The 23726-nt window shown below is 42.3% G+C and overlaps 1 protein-coding gene across 1 annotated transcript in view; it reads right to left on the bottom strand.

Moving 5' to 3' along the window:
* MTFMT (mitochondrial methionyl-tRNA formyltransferase) overlaps positions 1-16018 on the bottom strand; it is a 29944-nt gene extending 13926 nt beyond the window's left edge. Inside the window, exons 1-4 of the mRNA XM_049778155.1 lie at positions 15793-16018; positions 12759-12968; positions 9392-9514; positions 956-1058 (exon numbers count right to left, since the gene is read on the bottom strand). Of these exons, the coding sequence (XP_049634112.1) occupies positions 956-1058; positions 9392-9514; positions 12759-12968; positions 15793-16013 (657 nt within the window). The 5' untranslated portion in view covers positions 16014-16018. The remainder of the gene's footprint in view (positions 1-955; positions 1059-9391; positions 9515-12758; positions 12969-15792) is intronic.
* Positions 16019-23726: the final 7708 nt, after the last annotated feature.

Raw genomic sequence — 23726 nt, 5'->3', positions numbered from 1 at the left:
AGAGAGACAGGAAGAGAGAGAGAGAGAGAGAGAGAGAGAGAGAGAGAGAGAGAGAGAGAGAGAGAGAGAGAGAGAAGAGATAAAAAGAAGGACAGAGGAGGGAAAAAGAGAAAGGGAGAGAGTAAACAATACATTCAAGATAAAAAAAAATATGCTGCAATTCAGCACCATGACACTTCCTAGAGTTTGAAAGAAGGCCAGGAGAGGATGCAGCAGCACAAGCTTCCCCAGTCTGTCCCTCCACTCCCTCACCCAGCAGGCAGAAGGTTATGGAGCCTTGGAAAGCATCCCCATTCCTGGTTCAAATCCCAGTCCCACCACCTTCACTGTGGAAGTGATTGTGCTTGTCTGTGACCTTCAACACAATCATATGAAAAGAGCTGCCAGTAGTAATAGTACCTCACAGGTTGGCAAAATTTAATAAAACCAAAACCAGTCTAGAGAATCTGGAATACCAGCTCATACTTTAATTAACAACTGTCACCATTAAGGTAACATGTCTAGGAACAGAAAGCACCATGTACAAAGAGTTGGGGAAAATAGTTTTCTTCTGTAGATAAAAAAAATGAACCGTTCTAAGAACAGACATTAAAGGATTCATCTGAAGCACAAGGTAAGCAGAACAACTTGGTAGATGCAACTGGTTGGAAACCAGCCAGAAGCATGAGAAAAATGACTCTAGGGAACTGCAGTGGATCCAATTTGAATAGGACCCAATATATAGTTCAGCCTGAGAATGAGGCTAGGAATAGTTGAAATGACACTGTGAAATGCAGGGGCCCATATCAAGTCTGAAAACCTTTACTCAGCATCCACTATGGGTAAATTCGTTAAGGTCCTCCTGAGATTACATATGTCAACCTATATTACTCATCAGAAATTGTTCTCTTGTCGTACCCCCTTAGAACACTCCAGGAACGTATTGAAAGCTGTGAGATTTTGGAGAGCTGTATACCATGTTGGCACCCAGTCTTGATAATGCTGTTTCCAGTTCTTTTGCAGTGATCTTCGGTGGCACAGGAACCGTTTCCTGTTTGAGAATTGGGCCTACATCAAACCTACCAAAAAAATAAAAAGCAAACAATGTGATTACTATATTTGTTTTTTGTTTTTTGGTTTTTTTTTTGCTGTTTGGGTTTTGGGCCACACCTAGCAGTGCTCAGGGTAAACTCCTGGTTCTGTTTAGGTATCAGTCCTGGCAGGACTCAGGGGACTATACGGGATACAAGAGATTGAATCTGGGTTGGCTGTATGCAAGTAAATGCTCTAACCATTGTACTATCACTCTAGTCCCAAGTACTTAGATTTTTCATGGTTTTTACCCCTAAGATCAAAAGTAAAAAAAAAAAATTGTTATCAATGATTTTACTGCAGTCAAATTATTCTACCACTAGTAATAATAAATATTTTAAAAATTCTCTATAATTAGGACAGTGAAAGCACAGCTGACCCAGGTTCGATTCCCACGACCACACATGTGACCCGAGCCTCACCAGGAGTGATTCCTGAACATAGAACCAGAAGTAAATAATAAGCCTGAGCACTGCTTGGTATGGACCAAAACCAAACCAAAAACCAAAACAAAACAAAAGCCATCTCTATATAATTAAAGCAGAGAGCAAAATATTTACTCTTCCTGGAGTCAATTGAGAACATTCACAATCATTTTTTTTCTCTATTTCCCTTATCAAAGGACAAGACTTCGGCCTGGATCATAATCACTGGTGATTGTAATAGAGAAATGTATGTTAGTGTTCCTTCATGTCTTATAACTTACAACTAAGTTTTACAGGTTCTGGTCACCAGAAGAAAGTTCTAATTTAAACATTAAATGTTGTGGCTCCAATTAAGTAAAAATCTATGTATTTTAATAAAATATTAAAAGTGGAAGTGGTCTGCCTGTGTTTCTGAATCCCTGAAGGTCTCCTCAGAGGCCTAGGGAGTGCACCCCCAAAAAACTGCATTTTAAAGCTGCCCAGTGAGTAAATTCTGGCTGTGGGGGTCGCCGTCCAATAAGCTGAGCTCTCTGGCCTGCGGAGGCTCCGCCCTGCTGTGCCTTTGTTCACTCTGAGGACTTCAAGGGAAACTTCTCCTGCACCTGTCTGCCTGTGTTTCTGAATACCTGAAGGTCTCCTCAGAGGCCTAGGGAGTGCATCCCCAAAAAACTGTCAACTAGAGACAGCAGAAGCCGCGCACTCGTTCTAACCAATGAACCCCACCACAACACGCAGGAAAAACCACACTACAAGCGTGACAATGGGGAAACCTCGCAGGCAAACACCATGCACAGAGAATGAAGACGAAAGCCCGGATGACCTAATAAATTCCAACCACCTGATTAACCTCTCGGATAAGGAACTTAAAATAGCAATATGGAAGATGTTTGAAGAACTCAAAGAAAGCATCGATCGATCTGAAGAGAATACAAAGACAGAAATCAGAAAACTCCAAACTGAAATAACAGATCTGAAAAACACGATAGCTCAACTGAAAACCTCAATGGAAAGACTCGCCAGCAGGGTATCAGCAGCTGAGGAGAGAATCGGAGTACTGGAAGATGTGATGCAGAAAAACTCAACACAACAGAAGAAATTGGAAAAGAACCTTAAGACAAATGAACAGGCAATGGAAAAAGTACTCAAGGAATGCGAACAGATAAAAATAGAAGTCTTTGGTAAACTCAACAGAAACAACCTAAGAATCATTGGAGTCCCAGAGACCCAGGTAGGAGATCTCCATGAAGAATCAACTGTCAAAGACATCATCAAAGAGATACTCCCAGAGTTAAAGAATACATGCAATCAAATCCTGCATGCCCGAAGAGTACCAGCTAAAAGAGACCCAAAGAAACACACCCCAAGACACATCCTCGTTACAATAACAAATCCCACAGATAGAGACAGAATACTGAAAGCAGCAAGATCAAAAAGGGAAATTACATTCAAAGGAGCATCCCTAACACACACAGCAGACATGTCACAAGAAACTCTCAAGGCCAGAAGACAGTGGTGGGATATTGTGACAAGACTGAATAAAATGAATGCCTCACCGAGAATACTGCACCCAGCACGATTCACGTTCAGGTTTGAAGGAAGAATACATAGCTTCATGGATAAACAACAGCTCAGAAACTTCACAGATGATAAACCAGCCTTAAAGGAAAAACTGACAGTCTACTCTAAGACAAGAGAGACCAACAAACAAAGCAAACTTGTCTACAAAGATGACATTAAATCCTATGACAATCATCTCCCTCAATGTCAAATGGACTAAATTCACCAATTAAAAGACACAGAGTGGCAGAATGGGTCAAAAAGATGAATCCAACCTTCTGCTGCCTACAAGAAACACATCGAATAGTCAGAACAAACATAGACTCAAAATCAAAGGCTGGAGGAAAATCATCCAAGCAAACAACACCCTCAAAAAAGCTGGGGTGGCCATATTAATATCTGATGACACCAACTTTATACTCAGAAAAGTGGTAGGGACAAAGATGGACACTATGTACTAATCAAGGGATATGTGCAACAGGAAGAAATCAGACTACTAAACATATATGCACCCAATGAGAGACCAGCAAATTATCTAATACAATTACTGAAAATCTAAAAGAAGAAATCAATAATAATAAAATAATCGTGGAAGACCTCAACACGGCCCTATCAACACTTGATAGGTCAACCAGACTGAAACCTAACAAAAACATACTAGCGCTGAAAAGAGTAATGGAAGAAAGAGGACTAGTAGATATATATATATGTAGGACAATCCATCCCAAAAAACCTGGATACACATTCTTCTCCAATGTACATGGGTCATTCTCCAGGATAGACTACATGCTTACACATAAAACATACCTTCATAAAATCAAGAGGATAGAAATCTTGCAGGCGGGGCCAGAGAGATAGCATGGAGGTAAGGCGTTTGCCTTTCATGCAGAAGGTCATCGGTTTGAATCCCAGCGTCCCATATGGTCCCCCGTGCCTGCCAGGAGCAATTTCTGAGCATGGAGCCAGGAGTAACCCCTGAGCACTGCCAGGTGTGACCCAAAAAAAAAAAAGAAATCTTGCAGGCTACCTTTGCTGACCACAAGGCTCTGAAATTAGATGTGAACTACAAAGCCACACAGAAGAAAAACTTTAACAATTGGAAATTAAACACCCTGCTACTGAACAACCAGTGGGTCTGAGATGAAATCAAAAAGGAAATCAAAACTTTCCTGGAAACAAATGATAATGAAGACACAAATTGCCAGAATCTATGGCAATTTTCCTGAGAGGAAAATTTATAGCTCTACAAGCACACATCAGGAAGGAAGAAGGGGCATACCTGAATAACTTAATGACGCAGCTCAAAAAATTAGAAAATGACCAACAAAAGGAACCAAAAATAGGGAAGCAGAAGGAAATAACAAAGCTGAAAGCAGAACTCAATAAAGTGGAAAACCAAAAAACAATCCAAAAGATCAATGAAAGCAGAAGTTGGTTCTTTGAAAAAATAAACAAGATTGATAGACCATTGGCAAAACTCACAAAGAAAGAGAGAGAAATCTGATAACCCGTATTAGAAATGAAAAGGGGGAGATATTGCAGAGATCCAAAGGGTAATCAGAAACTACTTTGAGAAACTTTATGCTACTAAACATGAGAACCTAGAAGAAATGGAAAAATTCTTGGACACTTATAACCTTCCACATTTAAGTAAGGAGGATGTAGCATATCTAAACACCCCTATCACTACTGAGGAAATTGAAACTGTAATCAAACATCTGCCCAAAAAGAAAAGCCCAGGCCCAGATGGATTTCCTAATGAATTTTTTCAAATCTTTCAAGAGGAGCTACTACCAATCCTAGCCAGGCTCTTCCATGAAATTGAAAAAACAGGAACACTCCCAAACAGCTTTTATGAAGCCAACATCACCTTGATACCAAAACCAGATAGAGATGCTGCCAAAAAAGAAAATTACAGACCAATATCCCTGATGAATGCTGATGCAAAGATCTTCAACAAAATCCTGGCAAATAGGATCCAATGCATCATCAAGAAGATCATACACTACGACCAAGTAGGTTTCATCCCAGGAATGCAAGGATGGTTTAACATCCGTAAATCTATCAACATCATACACAACATCAACAACAAGAAAAATAAAAATCACATGATCATATCAATAGACGCAGAGAAAGCATTTAATAAGGTCCAACACCCATTCTTGATCAAAACTCTCAGCAAGATGGGAATGGAAGGAACCTTTCTCAATCTAGTTGAAGCCATCTACCACAAGCCAATGGCAAATATTATCCTCAATGGAGAAAAACTAAAAGCCTTTCCTCTAAATTCTGGTACAAGACAAGGCTGTCTGCTCTCACCACTCCTCTTCAACATAGTACTGGAAGTTCTTGCTATAGCGATCAGGCAAGAAAAAGATATCAAGGGAATTCAGATAGGAAAGGAAGAAGTCAAGCTCTCATTGTTTGCAGATAACATGATACTCTACTTAAAAAAACCCTAAAGACTCTACCAAAAAGCTTTTAGAAACAATAGACTCATATAGCAAGGTGGCAAGCTACAAAATAAACACACAGAAATCAATGGCCTTTTTATACACCAATAATGATAGGGAAGAGAAGGAAGTCAAGAAGGCAATCCCATTCACAATAGTGCCACACAAACTCAAATATCTTGGAGTCAACTTGACCAAAGACATGAAGGACCTATACAAAGAAAACTATAAAGCCCTGCTCCAAAAGATAAGAGAGGACACACGGAAATGGAAACACATACCCTGCTCATGGATTGGCAGGAATAACATCATTAAAATGGCAATACTCTCCAAAGCATTATACAGATTTAATGCGATCCCCTTAAAAATACCCATGACATTCTTCAAAGAACTGGATCAAACACTTATGAAGTTCATCTGGAACAATTAATACCCTCAAATAGCTAAAGCACTCCTAGGGAAAAGGAAAATGGGAGGCATTACTTTCCCCAACTTTAAACTGTACTACAAAGCAGTAGTTATCAAAACAACATGGTATTGGAATAAAGACAGACCCTCAGATCAGTGGAATAGGCTTGAGTTCTCAGACATTGTCCCCCAGATATACAATTACCTAATTTTTGAAAGGATCAAGAAATCCTAAGTGGAGCAGGGAAAACCTCTTCAACAAGTGGTGCTGGCAGAACTGGTTAGCCACTTGCAAAAAAGCAAACATAGACCCCCAGTTAACATCATGTACGAAGGTAAAATCCAAATGGATTAAAGACCTTGATATCAGACCTGATACCATAAGGTATATAGAACAACACGTCGGTAAAACACTCCATGACATTGAGACTAAAGGCATTTTCAAGGAGGAAACTGCACTTTCCAAACAAGTGGAAGCAGAAATCAACAGATGGGAATACATTAAACTGAGAAGCTTCTGCACCTCAAAAGAAATAGTGCCCAGGATACAAGAGTCACCCACCGAATGGGAGAAACTATTCACCCAACACCCATCAGATAAGGGGCTAATATCCAAAATATACAGGGCACTGACAGAACTTTACAAGAAAAAAACATCTGATCCCATCAAAAAATGGGGAGAAGAAATGAACAGACACTTTGATAAAAAAGAAATACAAATGGCCAAATGGCACATGAAAAAATGCTCCTTGTCACTAATCATCAGGGAGATGCAAATCAAAACAACAATGAGATACCACCTCACACCACAGAGATTGGCGCACATCACAAAGAATGAGAACAATCAGTGCTGGTGGGGATGTGGAGAGAAAGGAACTCTTATCCACTGCTGGTGGGAATGCCATCTAGTCCAACCTCTATGGAAAGCGATATGGAGATTCCTCCAAAATCTGAAAATTGAGCTCCCATTCGACCCAGCTATTCCACTCCTAGGGATATATCCTAAGAACACAAGAACACAATACAAAAACCCCTTCCTCACACCTATATTTATTGCAGCACTATTCACAATAGCCAGGCTCTGGAAACAACCAAGATGCCCTTCAATAGACAAATGGCTAAAGAAACTGTGGTACATATACACAACGGAATATTATGCAACCGTCAGGAGAGATGAAGTCATGAAATTTTCCTATACATGGATGTACATGGAATCTATTATGCTGAGTGAAATAAGTCAGAGGGAGAGAGATGCAGAATAGTCTCACTCATCTATGGGTTTTAAGAAAAATAAAAGTCATTTTTGCAACAATCCTCAGAGACAATGAGAGGAGGGCTGGAACTTCCAGCTCACTTCATGAAGCTCACCACAAAGAGTGATGAGTGCAGTTATAGAAATAACTACACAGGGCCCGGAGAGATAGCACAGCGGCGTTTGCCTTGCAAGCAGCCGATCCAGGACCAAAGGTGCTTGGTTCAAATCCCGGTGTCCCATATGGTCCCCCATGCCTGCCAGGAGCTATTTCTGAGCAGACAGCCAGGAGGAACCCCTGAGCACCGCCGGGTGTGGCCCAAAAACCAAAAAAAAAAAAAAAAAAAAAAAAAAAAAAAAGAAATAACTACACAGAGAACTACCATAATCATGTGAATGAATGAGGGAACTGGAAAGCCTGTCTAGAGTACAGGGGGGGTGGGATGGAGGGAGATTTGGGACATTGGTGTTAGGAATGTTGCACTGGTGAAGGGCGTGTTCTTTACATGACTGAAACCTAATCACAATCATATATGTAATCAAGATGTTTAAATAAAGAAAAAAAGTTAAAAAAAAATTATTCAAAGACCTGCTGTAAGTTCTTATAAAAAATATTAAAAAGTAAAAGCATTCACAAAAACAAAGTAAAGAGTCCAATGAATCACTTGAACACATCACTTAGATTTCTTCTTGTTCTTTTTTTTGTTGTTGTTGTTTTGTTTTTTTGGGTCATACCCAGCATTGCTCAGGGTTTACTCCTGGCTCTGTGTTCAGAAATCGCTCCTGGTAGTCTCAGGGGACCATATGAAATGCCAGGATTCTAATGGGGTCTGTCCTATGTAGGCTGCTTTCAAGGCAAATGCCTTATTGCTATGCTATCTCTCCAGACCCATTTTCCTTTTCTTTTTAATGACACTAGAATCCAAGGTCTCACACACTAATGGCTTGTCTTTACTGTGAGTTACATTCTGCATCCCCGAGCACTTAGATTTTTAGAATTATTGGATTTTCTACTTTTGTTTCTTCTTCCCTTTCCCATGTTTTTTCTGAAAATATGTTAACATGAATTCTGAATATCAAGTTATCACTTTCTGTTCTCATAAAAAAATAGCTCACAAATTCATGAATAAGTTGAATCATCCTAAAACTAGATTAAGTAACTGTGTCTTAGATATACTGATACACGATAGGGTCTTATTCTTGGTTCCAGAAATTTGGGGGGAGGGGTGTTTGGACCACATCTGGTGGTGCTCAGGGGTTACTCCTGGCTCTGCGCTCAGAAGTAACTCCCGGCAAGCTCAGGGAACTGTATGGGATGCAGGGCACTGAAACCAGATCAGCTGTGTGCAAGGCAAACACCCTACCCATCTATCACCCAGCCCAGGATTTCAGAAATGATATTTTAAATTTTGAGCCACACCCAGCAAAACTTATGGTTTACTCCTGGCTCTGCATTCAATATTACTCCTGGATGACTTAGGAAACAATAGGGGGTGACAGGGATCAAAACCCAGATCAGCTGTGTGCAAGGCAAGTACTTTACCTGCTGTACTATCTCTCTAGCCCCACTGGTTCCAAAATTGGCCAAAAGACTCTAAACTTCTAACAATAACCAAAAAATCCATCTTTCGTGTACTCAATGCCTGTTAAAAGAAATTCAGTTGTGGGGAGCCAGAATGATAGTAGTGGGTAGGGTGTTTGCTTTGTACACTTTGTACACGGCCAACCTGGGTTCAATCCTCAACATCCCATATGGTTCCCCGAGTCTGCCAGGAGTGATTTCTGAGTGCAGAGCCAGAACCCCTGAGTGTTGCCTGGGTGGCTGCCCTCCCAAAAAAATTCAGTTGCTAAATAATATATCAATCATCAAAACCATTTATTTATTTCAAAAGGAGGTCGAAGATAGTACAAAGGTATAGTGCTTGCCATATATGCAAAGGACCCAAACTTATCCCTAGTCCCCAAGCATCATCCAAAAAGAAAAAGCCCTGAGTATTACCAGGTGTGATCCCCAAAACTAAACCAATCCAAACCAAAACATAGGCTGCTTATTTGGGGAACTAGGAAAAACAAAAGGGCCCATGACCAAATAAAGCATTCAGGTGTCCCTGCAATCAGTGAGTACCACAACGTTAACTACAACGTTAACCTTTCCTCCCTCAAACTGTGTTCTCACATTAAAAATCACATATGCACACACCCTCAGAACAGAACATTTGTTTTACCTTTTAGGTCTGATTTGCATAATGGTCACTCCAGTGACTGTGTCTCCGTGAAGAACTGTGTGGATGATGGGTGCTGGACCACGCCACCTCGGGAGACAACTGGGATGGACATTGAGTATGCCGCTGTGTTCAGAAAGGCAGAAGTGAGCACGCAAATGAGCCTCCCCTTCAGGTACAGCTACTAGGCTACTGACTAAATTCTGTCACTAAACTTTCCCAGAAGTCCTGGAAGAGTAACATCTAATCTGGGGGCACATGTAGCTAGGGACCACCTTAAATTTAGTCTCTTTCCATAAGGAGAATTATGTAACAAGTAAAAATCCAGCAAGAACAGCAAGAACGATTTTTACTGCTCAAAGATGATAGATGGGGATTTTTAAATAAAAAATTTAACTGCAGGGCCGGAGAGATAACATGGAGATAGGGTGTTTGCCTTTCATGCAGAAGGACGGTGGTTCGAATTCTGACATCCCATATGGTCCCCGAGCCTGCCAGGAGCGATTTCTGAGTGTAGAGCCAGGAGTAACCTGAGTGCTGCCCGGTGTGACCCAAAAACCAAAAAAAAAAAAAAAAAAAATTAACTGCATATTTTACTATATGAGAACCCTACTCTGCATTTTATAGAAATGTGTTTATAAGTTATTCACAAAATTACCCTCCCACTTAACTTAGTTTGCATGTAAAATACCTAAAACAAGGGACTGGAGAGATAGCAGCAGTTGGGCACTTGTCTTGAATGCAGCTGATTCAGGGGAGATGGTGGTTTGAATCCCAACATCCCATATGGTTCCTAGAGCCTGCCAGGAGCAACCCCTAAGTGCCGATGAGTGTTGCTACCCCTCCCCCCGACTTCTGGCTATCTTACCTGAATGGGAGAGGTCTGGTTGCTAATAAAGGGGTTGTCTCAAGGGTGAGAGAGAATTATAAGTACAAATGAACAGAGAAGACGAATGCTCTGCACAGTTCAAGTTCAATGCCCAGAGAGGAGGATAGCATGGCTGAAGTAGACCTGAGCGGCAATTCTGGGAGAGAAGGCCAGGGAACAAGAAGTTGCAGCAGGGAGAGATCAGAGAATGGATGAAGGGCAGCTGAAGGAGGCTGCTTAAAACGTTAGCTTAGAAGCCATGTAAGAGAAGCACATGGTGGTTAGGGCCTTATATTAATAAAACTTCACGTCTCTTAAAACTACATGACTGCAGTGGGTCATTTCCTCACCATCACCCTGATACCTATAGACCCGCTGGCTGAAAGGGGGTGCAGGTGCTTGGCCATCATCCACCACCATCAAGGACTCTTATTAATTTAATTAATACTTCAGGTGTGACCCAAAAACCAAAAAAAACCAAACAAACAAAAACAAACAAACCTTAAAAAACTTCTCTAGGGGCCAGCGAGGTGGCGCTAGAGGTAAGGTGTCTGCCTTGCAAGCGCTAGCCAAGGATCAGGACCGCGGTTTGATCCCCCGGCGTCCCATATGGTCCCCCCAAGCCAGGGGCAATTTCTGAGCCTTAGCCAGGAGTAACCCTTGAGCATTAAATGTGTGTGGCCCGAAAAACCAAAAAAAAAAAAAAAAAAAAAAAAAGCTTCTCTAAGTCTCTGCTATTTATCCCAATTTCATATCACTCCTGAAAAGAAATTTAATAATGTGCCATTAGTTGACATCCACTGAGTGAGTGTACACTAGAAAATGTGTATGTAGGGGTCACATATAAGTGCTGGCACTACATATAAGTGCTAGATATACAAGAATCATCATTAAACAGAAAAAAAAATTCTGCCCTCAGAGTAGAAGATGAGTAAAGAAACATAAAATATGTAAAAATTCTATTGCACGGTGCTTGGAATCACAGAAAATAGCAAAGTGTAAGGGATGTTAGGTGGGAGTTTTAATTATGGCCAAGATGAACCATAAGAAGATCCCTAGGGAGATAATTGAGCAAAGACACAAGGAAGTAAAAGAATAAGTCAAGTGGGAGAAAAACTTTCCAGGCAGAGGGAATTATAAGTACAATTGAACAGAGAAGACGAATGCTCTGCACAGTTCTAGTTCAATGCCCAGAGAGGAGGATAGCATGGCTGAAATAGACCTGAGCGGCAATTCTGGGAGATAAGGCCAGAGAGGTAGGAGGGGACAAATCTCATCAGTCAAATTAAAGACTTTAACTTTCATTCTGAGCAACAGAGAAATTGCCAGACAATTTCGAGCACTGCAATTTTGGTCCAACTGTCTCCAAAAAGATCACTCTGGCTTCTTGTATGAAAAGCCTGGCTTTGGGGCCGGAGAGATAGCACAGCGGCGATTGCTTTGCAAGCAGCTGATCCAGGACCTAAGGTGGTTGGTTCGAATCCCGGCATCCCACATGGTCCCCCGTGCCTGCCAGGAGCTATTTCTGAGCAGATAGCCAGGAGTAACCCCTGAGCATAGCCGGGTGTGACCCAAAAACCAAAAAAAAAAAAGCCTGGCTTTGATAGTACAGCAGGCAGCAGGTAGGTTTACTTGGTCAGTTTGATTCACAGCATTCCATCTGATTCCCAAGTCCCATCAGGAGATCCCTGAATGCAGAGACAGAAGTCCAGAGTACTATCAGGTATAGCCCTAGCCACCACCAAACCCACCCCTCAAAAAGAAGGGGAAAAAAAAAATCACAACTGGCTTTTGGTATAAAACTAAGAGGGCTGAAATGAGGACTAGAGATGAGCCAAGAAGCTGGCACTGTACAACAGATAAGCAGACACAAATTCTGGAAGCAGAGGCAACAACATATCCTGATGGATGCGTTGGTGTGAGCAAAGAATGGCTCCAAAGTATAGGGTTCCCCAACAACTGGTTGAAATGTACTGAGATGAAATGAAGATTTAGGGATGGGGTACTATTGTTTAGGGTAAAGATGCCATGGGTATCTGGAGCCTGGAGTTTAGAGTGAGCTCTGAACTAGAAGATCTGAGCCATCAAGAGTTGTGACATATACATGGAACTGAAACGACAGGGCAGAAGTTCCAGTGGTAAAAGAGCACACAATGCTCTAGATCACTAATCCACATTTTTATGTGTGAGGAAACACTAAAGGCAAGAGTGCAAGTGAGGGACTGGAGAGATAGCCTGGAGGTAGGGCATTTGCCTTTGCATGCAGAAGGACGGTGGTTCGAATCCCGTCATCCCGTATGGTCTCCAGAACCTGCCAGGAGTGATTTAAGAGCGTAGAGCCAGGCATAACCCCTGAGCACTGCCGGGTGTGACCCAAAAACCAAAAACAAAACAAAAAAAAAAACAGTGCAAGTGAGTGCACTTTCAGTGTGTTTCACTTAGAAAGATCAAGGTTTCAACGCTGTCTTTCTTTACAATAACTTTCCTTATAAAAAAACTTACTAGGGAAATTTAAGAATAAGAGCCTCACTCAAAAGCCGGCCAAAGGAAGCCACCACACCGACGTCATAGACTCCAGAGCCTACTTCTGGCCACTCGTGAACCAGAAGCTGATTCTGTTCGGCAAACTGCTTGACGGGCAGTCCCCTTGGGGATAGGCAGGGCACTGTGACCACCTCCAGACTTTGGATTAAGTCCTCTGATTTGTTTTCCCTAAAAGGAATAAGTAGAAGAAAAGGAGTCAGGATTAGTATACAGCTGAAAACTCAATGCTTTTTCAATTATGAAACATTTACACTAAATGAGGTCAGAGAAATAAAACAGTGGGAAGGGCACCTGCCTTGCATAGGATCCAACCTGAGTTTGATCACCAGCACCCTATGTGATTCCCTAAGTTCCACCAAGAATGATTTCTGAATAGAGTCAGGAATAAGTCCTGAGCAGAGCCTGATGTAGCCCCCACCCCGAATAAAGTGATTAAATGACTGGCCTAGTGCAAAGTCCCTAGGTATGGACCAAAAATGTAATATTACTACTACTAAAAAAATCAGTGCAAAAAAGAGAGTAAGGTTTTTTTTTTATTTAAATTATTTTGAATGTAAAGCAACATGAGTAGCATTTGGCTATGATTTGGCCATAATTTTTTAAAATTGAGAATATGTTTAAAAAAAAAGAATATGGGGCCGGGAAGGTGGCGCTAGAGGTAAGGTGTCTGCCTTACAAGCGCTAGCCAAGGAACAGACCGCGGTTCGATCCCCCGGCGTCCCATATGGTCCCCCCAAACCAGGGGCGATTTCTGAGCACATAGCCAGGAGTAACCCCTGAGCATCAAACAGGTGTGGCCCAAAAACAAAAAAATAAAATAAAAAAAAAAAATTAAAAAAAAAAAAAAAAAAAAAAAAAAAATATGTTTATTTTGGGGTTTCTTCAAAGTGCTTAAGGGGAATACTGTGCTGAGGGGCCATTCCTGGAGGTGCTTCAGGGAACCTCTGTGGTACAAGGGATAGAATTGGGGTCAACCACATATTAGGCAAGTGCCTAAATCCCTACAGTGTCTCTCTAGCCCTGGGCAGAATGGTTTTAAGGACTTCCTGTGCATACAGAAATACAGTTGACATTTTACACTTGCAGTAGTTATATACTGCCCCATATATGTTTATTCCTCTTAAAGGGGCTGGCACAGTGGTGCATGAGGTAAGGTGTCTGCTTTGCCAGCGCTAGCCTAGGACGAACTGCGGTTCGATCCCTGGTGTCCCATATGGTCCCCCAAGCCAGGAGCGACTTCTGAGCGCATAGCCAGGAGTAACCCCTGAGTGTTACCGGGTATGGCCCCCCCCAAAAAAACAAAACAACAACAACAAAAAGGTATATGTGTGCCCTTTAAAAAATAAGTGCATTAACATTACTGGAATCATCTTGGTCAAGCTCATAATTTGAGGGGGAATATGGATGGTACTAGAACCAGTCATATGAACATTTAGTGGAAATAAAAACTGATCAGACTTGAACACCAAACCCAAAGTCAACGAAAACAGTATCGATATGCAATCTACAACTAGCTGTACAAGTGGGGACCAGTTACACTAGCATCCTGGGGGGTAAAGGAGGGAGAAGTGGGATGCATGCTGGAAAAAGGGGTGGGATGGAGCAAGGACAATACTGGTGGTGGGAATGCCCCTTATTCATTGTCACTATGTACCTTAAATATTACTGTGAAAGATTTGTAACTCACTTTGGCCACAATAAAAAAAAAAAAAGGGGGGGGGATTAAATATAAACATGTACAAACGGATACTTAAAGAATAACAAACTGGGAAAACTGAACTGGCAGACAAGGGAGAAGGAATAAGCTCGGTGTATACTCTTTGAATCTCGGATTTTGTACCCTGTGTGTTTATTAGCACTGGCAGGAGTAATTCCTGAGCACCACTGAGTAGGGCTCAAATACCCTCCCCCCAATTAAAAAATAACAAAAAAAAATATATCTACCATGGGCATATTCCATGGCAGTAACATAGTGATGCTTTACTCTTTTAACCTGCTGAATGTCACTTCAGTGTTCCCTGGAGGCTCATCTATGATGTGTGGAAATAGGGAGGTAGTATGAGGAAAGAGAAGTGGAGAGAACGATGGCTGGAGAGGGTTTGCAGTGGGAGTTCCGAAGGAGTGATGGAGGGAGGGATATGTTAAAGCACTGACGAAGGAGTCAACACTGGAGAGCCAGCCTCCCGGTTCTGCACAGGGGAGGTTAAGTGTAGGGAATACTTAATGGAGGTGACAGGTATGTAGGTGTATGTTTGTATGTGTCAGGGGTAGGAAATACAGCAAGGTATGTAGGTGTAGGTGTGTAGGGGTGTGTGTGTGTGTCAGGGGTAGGAAATACACCAAGGTTCCTGGACGTGACAGGTATGCAGATGTGTGTGTGTGTGTGTGTGTGTGTGTGTGTGTCGGGTAGGAAATACACCAAGGCTCCTGGAACCTAACCATTAATAATCAGAACAAGGTGGACAGGTATGTAAAGGGGTGTGTGTGTGTGTCTGGGTGTGTGTGTGTGTCTGTCTGTCTCGGGGGTAGGAAATACACCAAGATTCCTGGAAAAGTCAGCAGAGTGTACAGGTGTGAAGCCACCACCGAACCATTAATAATCAGAACAAGGGTGGAGCTGAGATACTTGTTTCCAAAAAACAAGATTCACTGGATTTTAAGACCCACGAGATCCTATTAAAAAGTGCGTTAATTTGTAAACAGTTCGTCTCAGGATGTGCCTTCATTTCAGCCAGAAAGCACTGTGCAGGGAAGCAAGGGGTGTGCAGGGGGCTCCCGGGCTTTGCACCTGAGCCTGGACGGTGCAATGAGGCCCAGCAGCAGAGAGAGGGAGCGAGCAGGCGGGAAAGGCCCTAACGAGGAGGGAGGTGGTGCAATCGGGGTCCACTTCCACGGCTGCTTTCTTCCCCCGATCCCCCAGGCCTGCCGCCGAGCGGACCTCCGCGCTGCGCCCCGGAAGCCAGCCGGAATCCCAGCGCCCGGGCCCCGGTACCTGGCGGCGTGCAGCGCCCGCAGCGTCTCGCGGGCAAAATGGTCGGTGCCGAAGAAGAGCACTCGCCAGGGCGGCTTCTCGCGAACTCGGGGGGCCCGGCCGTCCTCCCCGCCGGCCCCGGACAGCGCCCGCCACGGGGAGGCGGGGATGGGGCTGGATCCTCCGCACGCGCCACCCGCCGCCGCCCCGCGGCCCCAGCAGCACCGCACCAGGACCCTCATCGCCTCCCGGGGCGCCCACTGCGCATGCGCATCCGGGGCACGTCGGGCGTGCTTGGCCGAGGGGTGGGGCTTGAAGGGGAGTGGGTGGGCGTGGCCTATCGATGATAGGACGGGACCGTAAGGGCATGTCTATGTGGGCGGGGCCTGTCCAGTTGGAGGCGGGGCCGTCTTGCGGTTGCGGAGAAGGAAATTGACCAGTTGCAGAGTCCGGGGTCATTTGGGTTGCCTTCCTAGGGTTGACCTATCATGCAAGGGGCGTGGCCATACAAGGGCGGGGTCTATGTAGGGGCGTGGCCTATCCTGCTTTGGGCGGGGCCGTCTGAGTGTGCGGAGGTGGAAATTGACCAGCTGTATAGAGTCCTGGTCATTTGTGTTGCCTTCCTAGGGTTGGCCTACCTCACAAAAGAACTTCGTGAACAAATCACCTGTGTTTTCAAGGCCGTGAAATCTCCCTTATTTCTGTCATTCGTTTTTTTTAAATTAATAGCCATTGTAGCAATGAATATTGACTAAATGTTTATTTACTATAGGTCATGCTTTGCTATATTTTTTTATGCTGAGTGATGGGCACTATCTCGGTCAAGCATCTTGTCGGTCATATTATTGCTCATATTGTGATAGATATTTTGATTTTATGAAAAACCAGAATCCAAGTTTTACTGAAGCTAAGGACATTGTCTATGAGTCTCCCTTTTGGCTTTCACAACAGTCCTAGGCTAGTTGATGTCCCCAGACACAGCTATGAAAAACAGAGGTTGTTACCTGATCATGGTTGTTACCCTGATGAATCAGTCTCACATCCCCCTACCCTATTGGTTTTGTCCCTCATAGAATTCTTAGGGAAGTCGACAGAGGCAGTTGTCCCAAAAAGACGGCTAAGGACCTTTACAAGCAGAGTCTATTTTGTAAGTGCATTCTCCTTGTGGAGGAATTGGGAGACTTCCTACAGATTCAAATGGTAAGAGGAGGTGAATCATGGTCAGCTTTTTGGGTTGAGTCTCAAAAAGGAGAGAGTCCAGAGCCCTGGGAAATATAGAGGAAAATGGTCTAAGCTCTGGTTGGTAAGATGAACACTGCTCAAACCTACAAGAACTCCTGCGTGTGATTGGGAGGGACTGCCATATGTGATGAGGCATGGCTGCAGTGCCCAGGACTGAGTTGAGAGCTGTCCAGCCAAGTCTTTTTTGTATTAATAGCCCTCTAGTGGCAGGATCCATATAACGACATCTGCCTGTGGTTGCACCAAAGGTCCGCCAGGGGACACTCTTCACCCCACTTTGCTAATTCCTGACACTGCATGTCAACTCTTCCCCAGCATTGTCCTGAGGCCTCAGTGCTAGGGGCGTAGTCCCACACCTATTTTATTTTATTTTCTATTATATTTTAGGTAATATATTTACAACAGTGTTAAAGTATATTATATTAATGTACAAAGTTACTGCACACCACTACCACCAGCAAAGCACAGTAACTCTTCACCGTTGTCCTTACGTCACCTCACCTCTGTCCCCATCTGTCCCCTTCCTCCAGTGTTTGTGTTGTAATCCAGAATCAAGGGTTTGTCATTATTCAATTCTGTCTTTCCCCTTTCTTTGTCTCTGTTACACATGAGTGAGGTCATCATGTGCTTGTTTTCTCTTTGGCTTATTTCATGTCATATGATCCACTCCAATTTTATCCATGTTGCTGTGAATTGCAGGATTTTATCTTTCATACATCTGCATATTATTACACTATATATATGTATGGAAATAACCCAAATGTCCAGTGACAGATGAGTGGACAAAGAAGTGGAGACATATCTATATCTATATAGACATATCTATATCTATAGAGACATATCTATATATATATTTATATATGTATATCCCCACTTTTTTGCTCACTCATCTGTCAGTGGACATTTGGGTTATTTCTATATTCTACATATTGTAAAAATTCAGCAATGAGCATGATTAATGTTTTTGTGCTTGGGGATAGAAGCCAAGAAGTGAAATTACTATTATGGGGTTTTTGTTCTTCTTTTTTTGGTGTGTAAAATTCCATACAGTTTTCCATAGAGCCTTATCTGGATGACATTCCCACCAACAGAAAATAAGGTTTCTTTTTTTACCACATGCACCCACACTGTATTGCCTTTTGGGGGCACACCCAGTGATGCTCAGGGGCTACTCCTGACTATGTGCTCAGAAATTGCTCCTGGCTTGGGGGACCATATGGGACAGCAGTCTGTCCTAGGTTAGCATGCGTAAGGCAAACACCCTACCACTTGCATCACTGCTCTGGCCCCTGTATTGCCTTTTTGATGTATGCCGTCCTCACTGTTGTGAGATGATTTATCAGAGCACAAAAAAAAAAAAAAATAGTGAGTTTCTCAGATTCAGAGTATAGAGAAAGCTGCTAAATCAAAATCTCAAAACAGGTAAGGACACTTACCTGGAACAATTTCTGACCGAGGGTTTGATCCCTGGTACCCCAAATTGTCCCTCAAGATGTTCAGAAGTGATCCCTGAGCATAGAACCATTGTCCTGTTATATGTGGCCTAAAATCATTATTTTTTGTGTGTGTGTGTTTTTGGGCCACACCTGGCAGTGCTCAGGGGTTACTCCTGGCTGTCTGCTCAGAAATAGTTCCTGGCAGGCACAGGGGACCATATGGGACACCGGGATTCGAACCAACCACCTTTGGTCCTGGATCGGCTGCTTGCAAGGCAAACACCACTGTGCTATCTCTCCGGGCCCCCCTAAAATTATTTTTAATTTAAATTAAAAAAAGAAAGAAAGAAAATCTCAATGCAAGCTGTCCTTTTAGTTCTTACAGGTAAAGTACCACTGTGAGCGTGTTCTATCATTCTGTTCATGTGTAAGAGGCAAATAAATTTATTCCTCAGAAGATTGTGTCTAGAATTGAAGTTGCCAATTAGAAGTTGGCCAATTAGAAGATTGTGTCTAGAATTGAAGTTGCCAATTGAAGTTGCCAATTAGAGGTAAGTGTGGTAGAGTGGAATACACTGAAGATTTGTTATACCTTTCCTGATCATTTATATAGTAGTTGTGCAAAGACCCTACTGCTCAGATCCTGTTTGTTTGCGGATTCCTGTCCCATGCACTCTGATAACAGGACTCTAATCAACACCAGAGCACCTATCTGCCTTAATACCAACAAGTAGACTGGTAAGCATTACAAGTCAGAGATCATGGTTTCTAGGAGCAAAGTTAAGGAGAATCTGAGACCGTGGCAGTAGGGACTGTTCTGGGGACCATTATTATTTTAAAACCATTATATTGAGATATAACTCACATGCCACATAATTCATTCATATGAAGTGCAACAGCATTGGCTTTTAATATCTTCACAAAGTCAGCCCAATAACCAGTCAAATTTTATCAACATTTTCATTAGTCCCCAAGTAATTTCCCTTCTTCCACTCAACTTTTTATTTCTCCTCAGCTAATCCACTTCCCATGTCTTTGGATTTGCTTATTTCATATAAGTGGATTCATGTACCACTCAGTGGCTTATTTCCTTTCTGTAATAATTTTATTTATTTTATTTTGGCTTTTGGTCTACACCTGTCAGGACTCAGGGTTTATTCCTAACTGTACACTGGAATCACTCCTGGAGAGGCTCAGAGGACCATATGGGGTGCTGGGGATCAAATCTGGATGGGGTGCTTGTATGGAAAAATGCCTTACTCTATCACCTATGTAATACTTTTAAAGGTTGAGCCAGAGTGATAGCACTGTGGGTAGTGCATTTGCCTTGCATGCAGCGGACCCACATGATCTCCCAAGAATTCCAGGAGTAATTTCTGAGCTCAGAGACAGGAGTTGCCCCTGAGTGCTGCCAGGTATGGCCCCAAAAACTAAAAAACAAGCAAACAAAATTAAAAATCAAAGGTATTTCAAAAGTATAATATAAATAAATATAAAAATACAAAAATAATTTCAAAAGTATCAGGGAAGAGATATCAGACAAGATATCATTTGAATTACCTTGCATCACCTCCCACACACACATCTCAATTTGAATCCTTAATATATACTATAAAAATACTCCAAAATTAATCTAACAAAATAAATAAAGGTTAATACCTATACATCTATCTCAATATTAGTACCTAATCAATATTTTGTATTTTTAATGAAGTAAAGTAGTGTTAAAGAAATCTGATAAGAGAAATGAGAGGGGAGAGAAAATGAAAGAAATGCATATTCAAGAGAGATCAGAGGCCTTTTCAGAAGGGAAACAAACCAAACTTTTCTTCTATGGCTAAATATTATTCAGTTTTAAAGTTCCTAAGTTCCACCTTGCTGGCTTTTATGAGTAATGCTGCTCTGTGCATTAACACAGAAACCAGTGGTGTGGTGATAGTTTCAGTTCTTTTGCATGCGCAGTTATTTAGATCCAGGGTAACTCTAGGTTTAACTTTTAGGAAAAAAAATATTGTGGGGGGGATTTGGGTCACACCTGGTGGAGCTCAGGAGTTACTTCTGGCTCTCTGCTCAGAAGTCACTCCTGGTAGGCTCAGGGGACCATATGGTATGCCGGGATTTCAACCGGGGTCCGTCCTGCGTTGGCTGCGTGCCTTATAGCTTTGGCCCCTAGAATTTTATTTATTTATTTATTTATTTATTTATTTATTTATTTATTTATTATTGAGAGAATTTCCAAAATGATCACAACGTTTGAGAGTTTCCTTAGTGCTGTATGATGCTGTGCCAGATAGCAAATCAAATTATTGATCCTGCAAAGGAATAACCCCTGAGTTACGGATTATTCTCTCTCTCTCTCTCAGAGTAACTAAGCCCCAGACAATGTACAGCTCAGCATTTCCAGAATTTCTTTATTTAGGAGTGTATAATTCTGTAAATCTTAGGATATCATTGCTATCTTTGTAATGTTCTGTATTCTATGAGACATTTGTAAAAAGGCTCTTTGTCCATCTTTATCTCTCAATTACAGGTTTTAAAGTAAAAGGAACTCTCTCTCTCTCTCTCTCTCTCAATATACATAGTTACACATAGTTAAAGAAATTTCTACCCTGAATTTTCCCCAGTTCCTAGCTTTGGGAATGGTTTCCCTTAGTGCTATTTCATTTATTTATTTTACTTTATTTATTTATTTATTTATTTATTTATTTATTTATTTATTTATTTTGGTTTTTGGGCCACACCCGATGACGCTCAGGGGTTACTCCTGGCTATGCGCTCAGAAGTCACTCCTGGCTTGGGGGACCATATGGGACGCCGGGGGATCGAACCGCGGTCCGTCCTAGGCTAGCGCAGGCAAGGCAGGCACCTTACCTCCAGCGCCACCGCCCGGCCCCCTTTATTTTACTTTATTATTTTTATTTTAAAGTTCCTAAATAAAATAACAGGATGGTCTGTGGATCACCTACTGCTCATAAGTAGGAAATACCTTCTTCTATATCACACACCATTAGAATCCAGTTTATATGTGTCCTGTCCAAAAGAACAAGACCTCATAGCAAATCTTGAGTTTTTGTTTTTGCTTCTGTTTTTGGGCCACATCCAGTGATTCTCAGAGCTTACTCCTGATTCTGCACTTGGGAATCACTCCAGACAATGTTTGGGAGACCATATGGTATGCTGGGGACTGAACCTGGGTAGGCTGTGTGGGTAAGGCAAATGCCCTACTTGTGCTATGCTCTGACTCTCATAGAAAATTTTAAACAGAAAATTGAATCCCAATGAACTCAGATGAATTTCAGGATTATGTCTCCCAGAAATGCAAATATTTTGTGGAGAGCAGATTGAACCACACCTGGCAGTACTCGGGGTCTATTCTCAGAGGTGTTATGGGGAGGTACAGAGGTGCACACAAAGCATGTACTCCAGCCCATTGGGCTATCTCTCTTGCTCCTTTAAATTCTTTTGTTTTGTTTTGGGGCCTCAACCAGCAGTGCTCAGGCACTTCCTGTAACCTTCTCTAGCCAGCACCTCTTTGGGGAGATGATTTGCATAAATGCACCAAGAAATGGTTCTCCTTATCAAGGAATGATGGGGGGAAAACTGAATGCATGAACAAGACAGGCAGGAGGGTCAAATCCAGAGATGAACGTCTTTAGATGCACTGTGAAGAAGGAACAGGAATGTATTTCATCTGTGCAAAGGATGCTGGTCATCCTCCCAGGAAATGTCAGCATTTGATCAACAAAACAAAAGTCTCTTCAGGCAGGCCAGAAAACAGGGACAAACTTTATGGAGTTAGAAGAGAGAATTGGAAATGGGTAAGCAAACCTCATGAGGCGATTGAGATGTTGCTTGATCCCTGACCTGTGGAGTAAACACATTTGATAATGCTCAGGGGTTACTCCTGATTCTGTACCCAGGAATTTCTTCTGGAGATGCTTGAGGAACCATATGAGATGCTGAGGATCAAACTCATGTTTGTCGCTGTGCAAGGCAAGTGCCACCCACTGTGCTATTGCTCGAACCTGAGCAAACATTTTTTGGGTCATAACAACCTTGTTGGTAGTATGGAAAATGGCAACTCAGCCCCAGACTTTATGCTGCTCAGGCAAACGTTAATTTTCTGCCTCTAATCTTATTTTATTCACCACATAGCCTTTATAGCTTTTATGCATTGGAGATAACTTTTGTGTGCCTTTCAATCAAAATATAACAAAATAACATAGCAGACACATAAACTACATTAAAATGCAGACACATGGGGCTGGTGAGGTGGCGCTAGAGGTAAGGTGTCTGCCTTGCAAGCGCTAGCCAAGGAAGGACCATGGTTCGATCCCCTGGCGTCCCCTATGGTCCCCCCAAGCCAGGGGCGATTTCTGAGCGCTTAGCCAGGAGTAACCCCTGAGCATCAAATGGGTGTGCCCCCCCCAAAAATGCAGACACATAAAAGACATGACATAGTTACCACTAGGAATCAGAAAGAGAGTCCAAAGGGTAAAGGCACTTCCCTTGCATATGGCCACCCTGGTTTGATCCTAGAAGGCCTTGTATTGTCTTTCAAACACTATTAAGGGTCACTCCTGAGCACAGAGCCAGAATAGTCCCTGAGTACTGCCAGATGTGGAGAAAGAAGAAAGAAAGGAAAGAAGGAAGAGAGGGAGGGAAGGAAAGAAGAAAGCAAGATAGAAAAGAAATGAAAGAGGGGCCGGAGAGATAGCATGGAAGTAAGGCATTTGTCTTTCATGCAGAAGGTTATTGGTTCGAATCCTGGCATCCCATATGGTCCCCCAAGGCTGCCTGGAGTGATTTCTGAGAATAGAGCCAGGAGTAACCCCTGAGCACTGCCGGGTGTGACCCTTACCAAAAACAAACAAACAAACAAAAAAAACAAATAAAAAAGAGAAAAGAAATGAAAGAAAGAATGAAGGAAGGAAAGAAGAAAGAGAGGAAGGGAGGAAAAAAGGAAGGATGGAAGAAAGGAAAGAGTTGCCAGTAGACTAACTCACCATTCATTATATATATGGAAATTCCTTCCAAATATAGGAAAATGATTGAAAGTGTTGAGGTAGAAACAAATACTGTGGAAGAGTTGATTGTGTATGTTGTGTGCTTTTGCTTTCATCTTTACCAAAAATATTATTAAATAGGCAAGAATTTTAACTAAGAAGAGATAATATGGTGGTAAGTGCTGTGGCTTACCCAGTGTCACATATCACCAATGATGGTGGCTGAAAATCAATCAAACAAACACACAAAATGGAATCAGCATAAAGATAT

Source organism: Suncus etruscus, chromosome 1 (assembly GCF_024139225.1).
Source record: "Suncus etruscus isolate mSunEtr1 chromosome 1, mSunEtr1.pri.cur, whole genome shotgun sequence".
NCBI classification, from domain to species: Eukaryota; Metazoa; Chordata; class Mammalia; order Eulipotyphla; family Soricidae; genus Suncus; species Suncus etruscus.
Note: the sequence above shows the minus strand (reverse complement) of the source record. Positions and strands in the feature narration are given on the sequence as shown.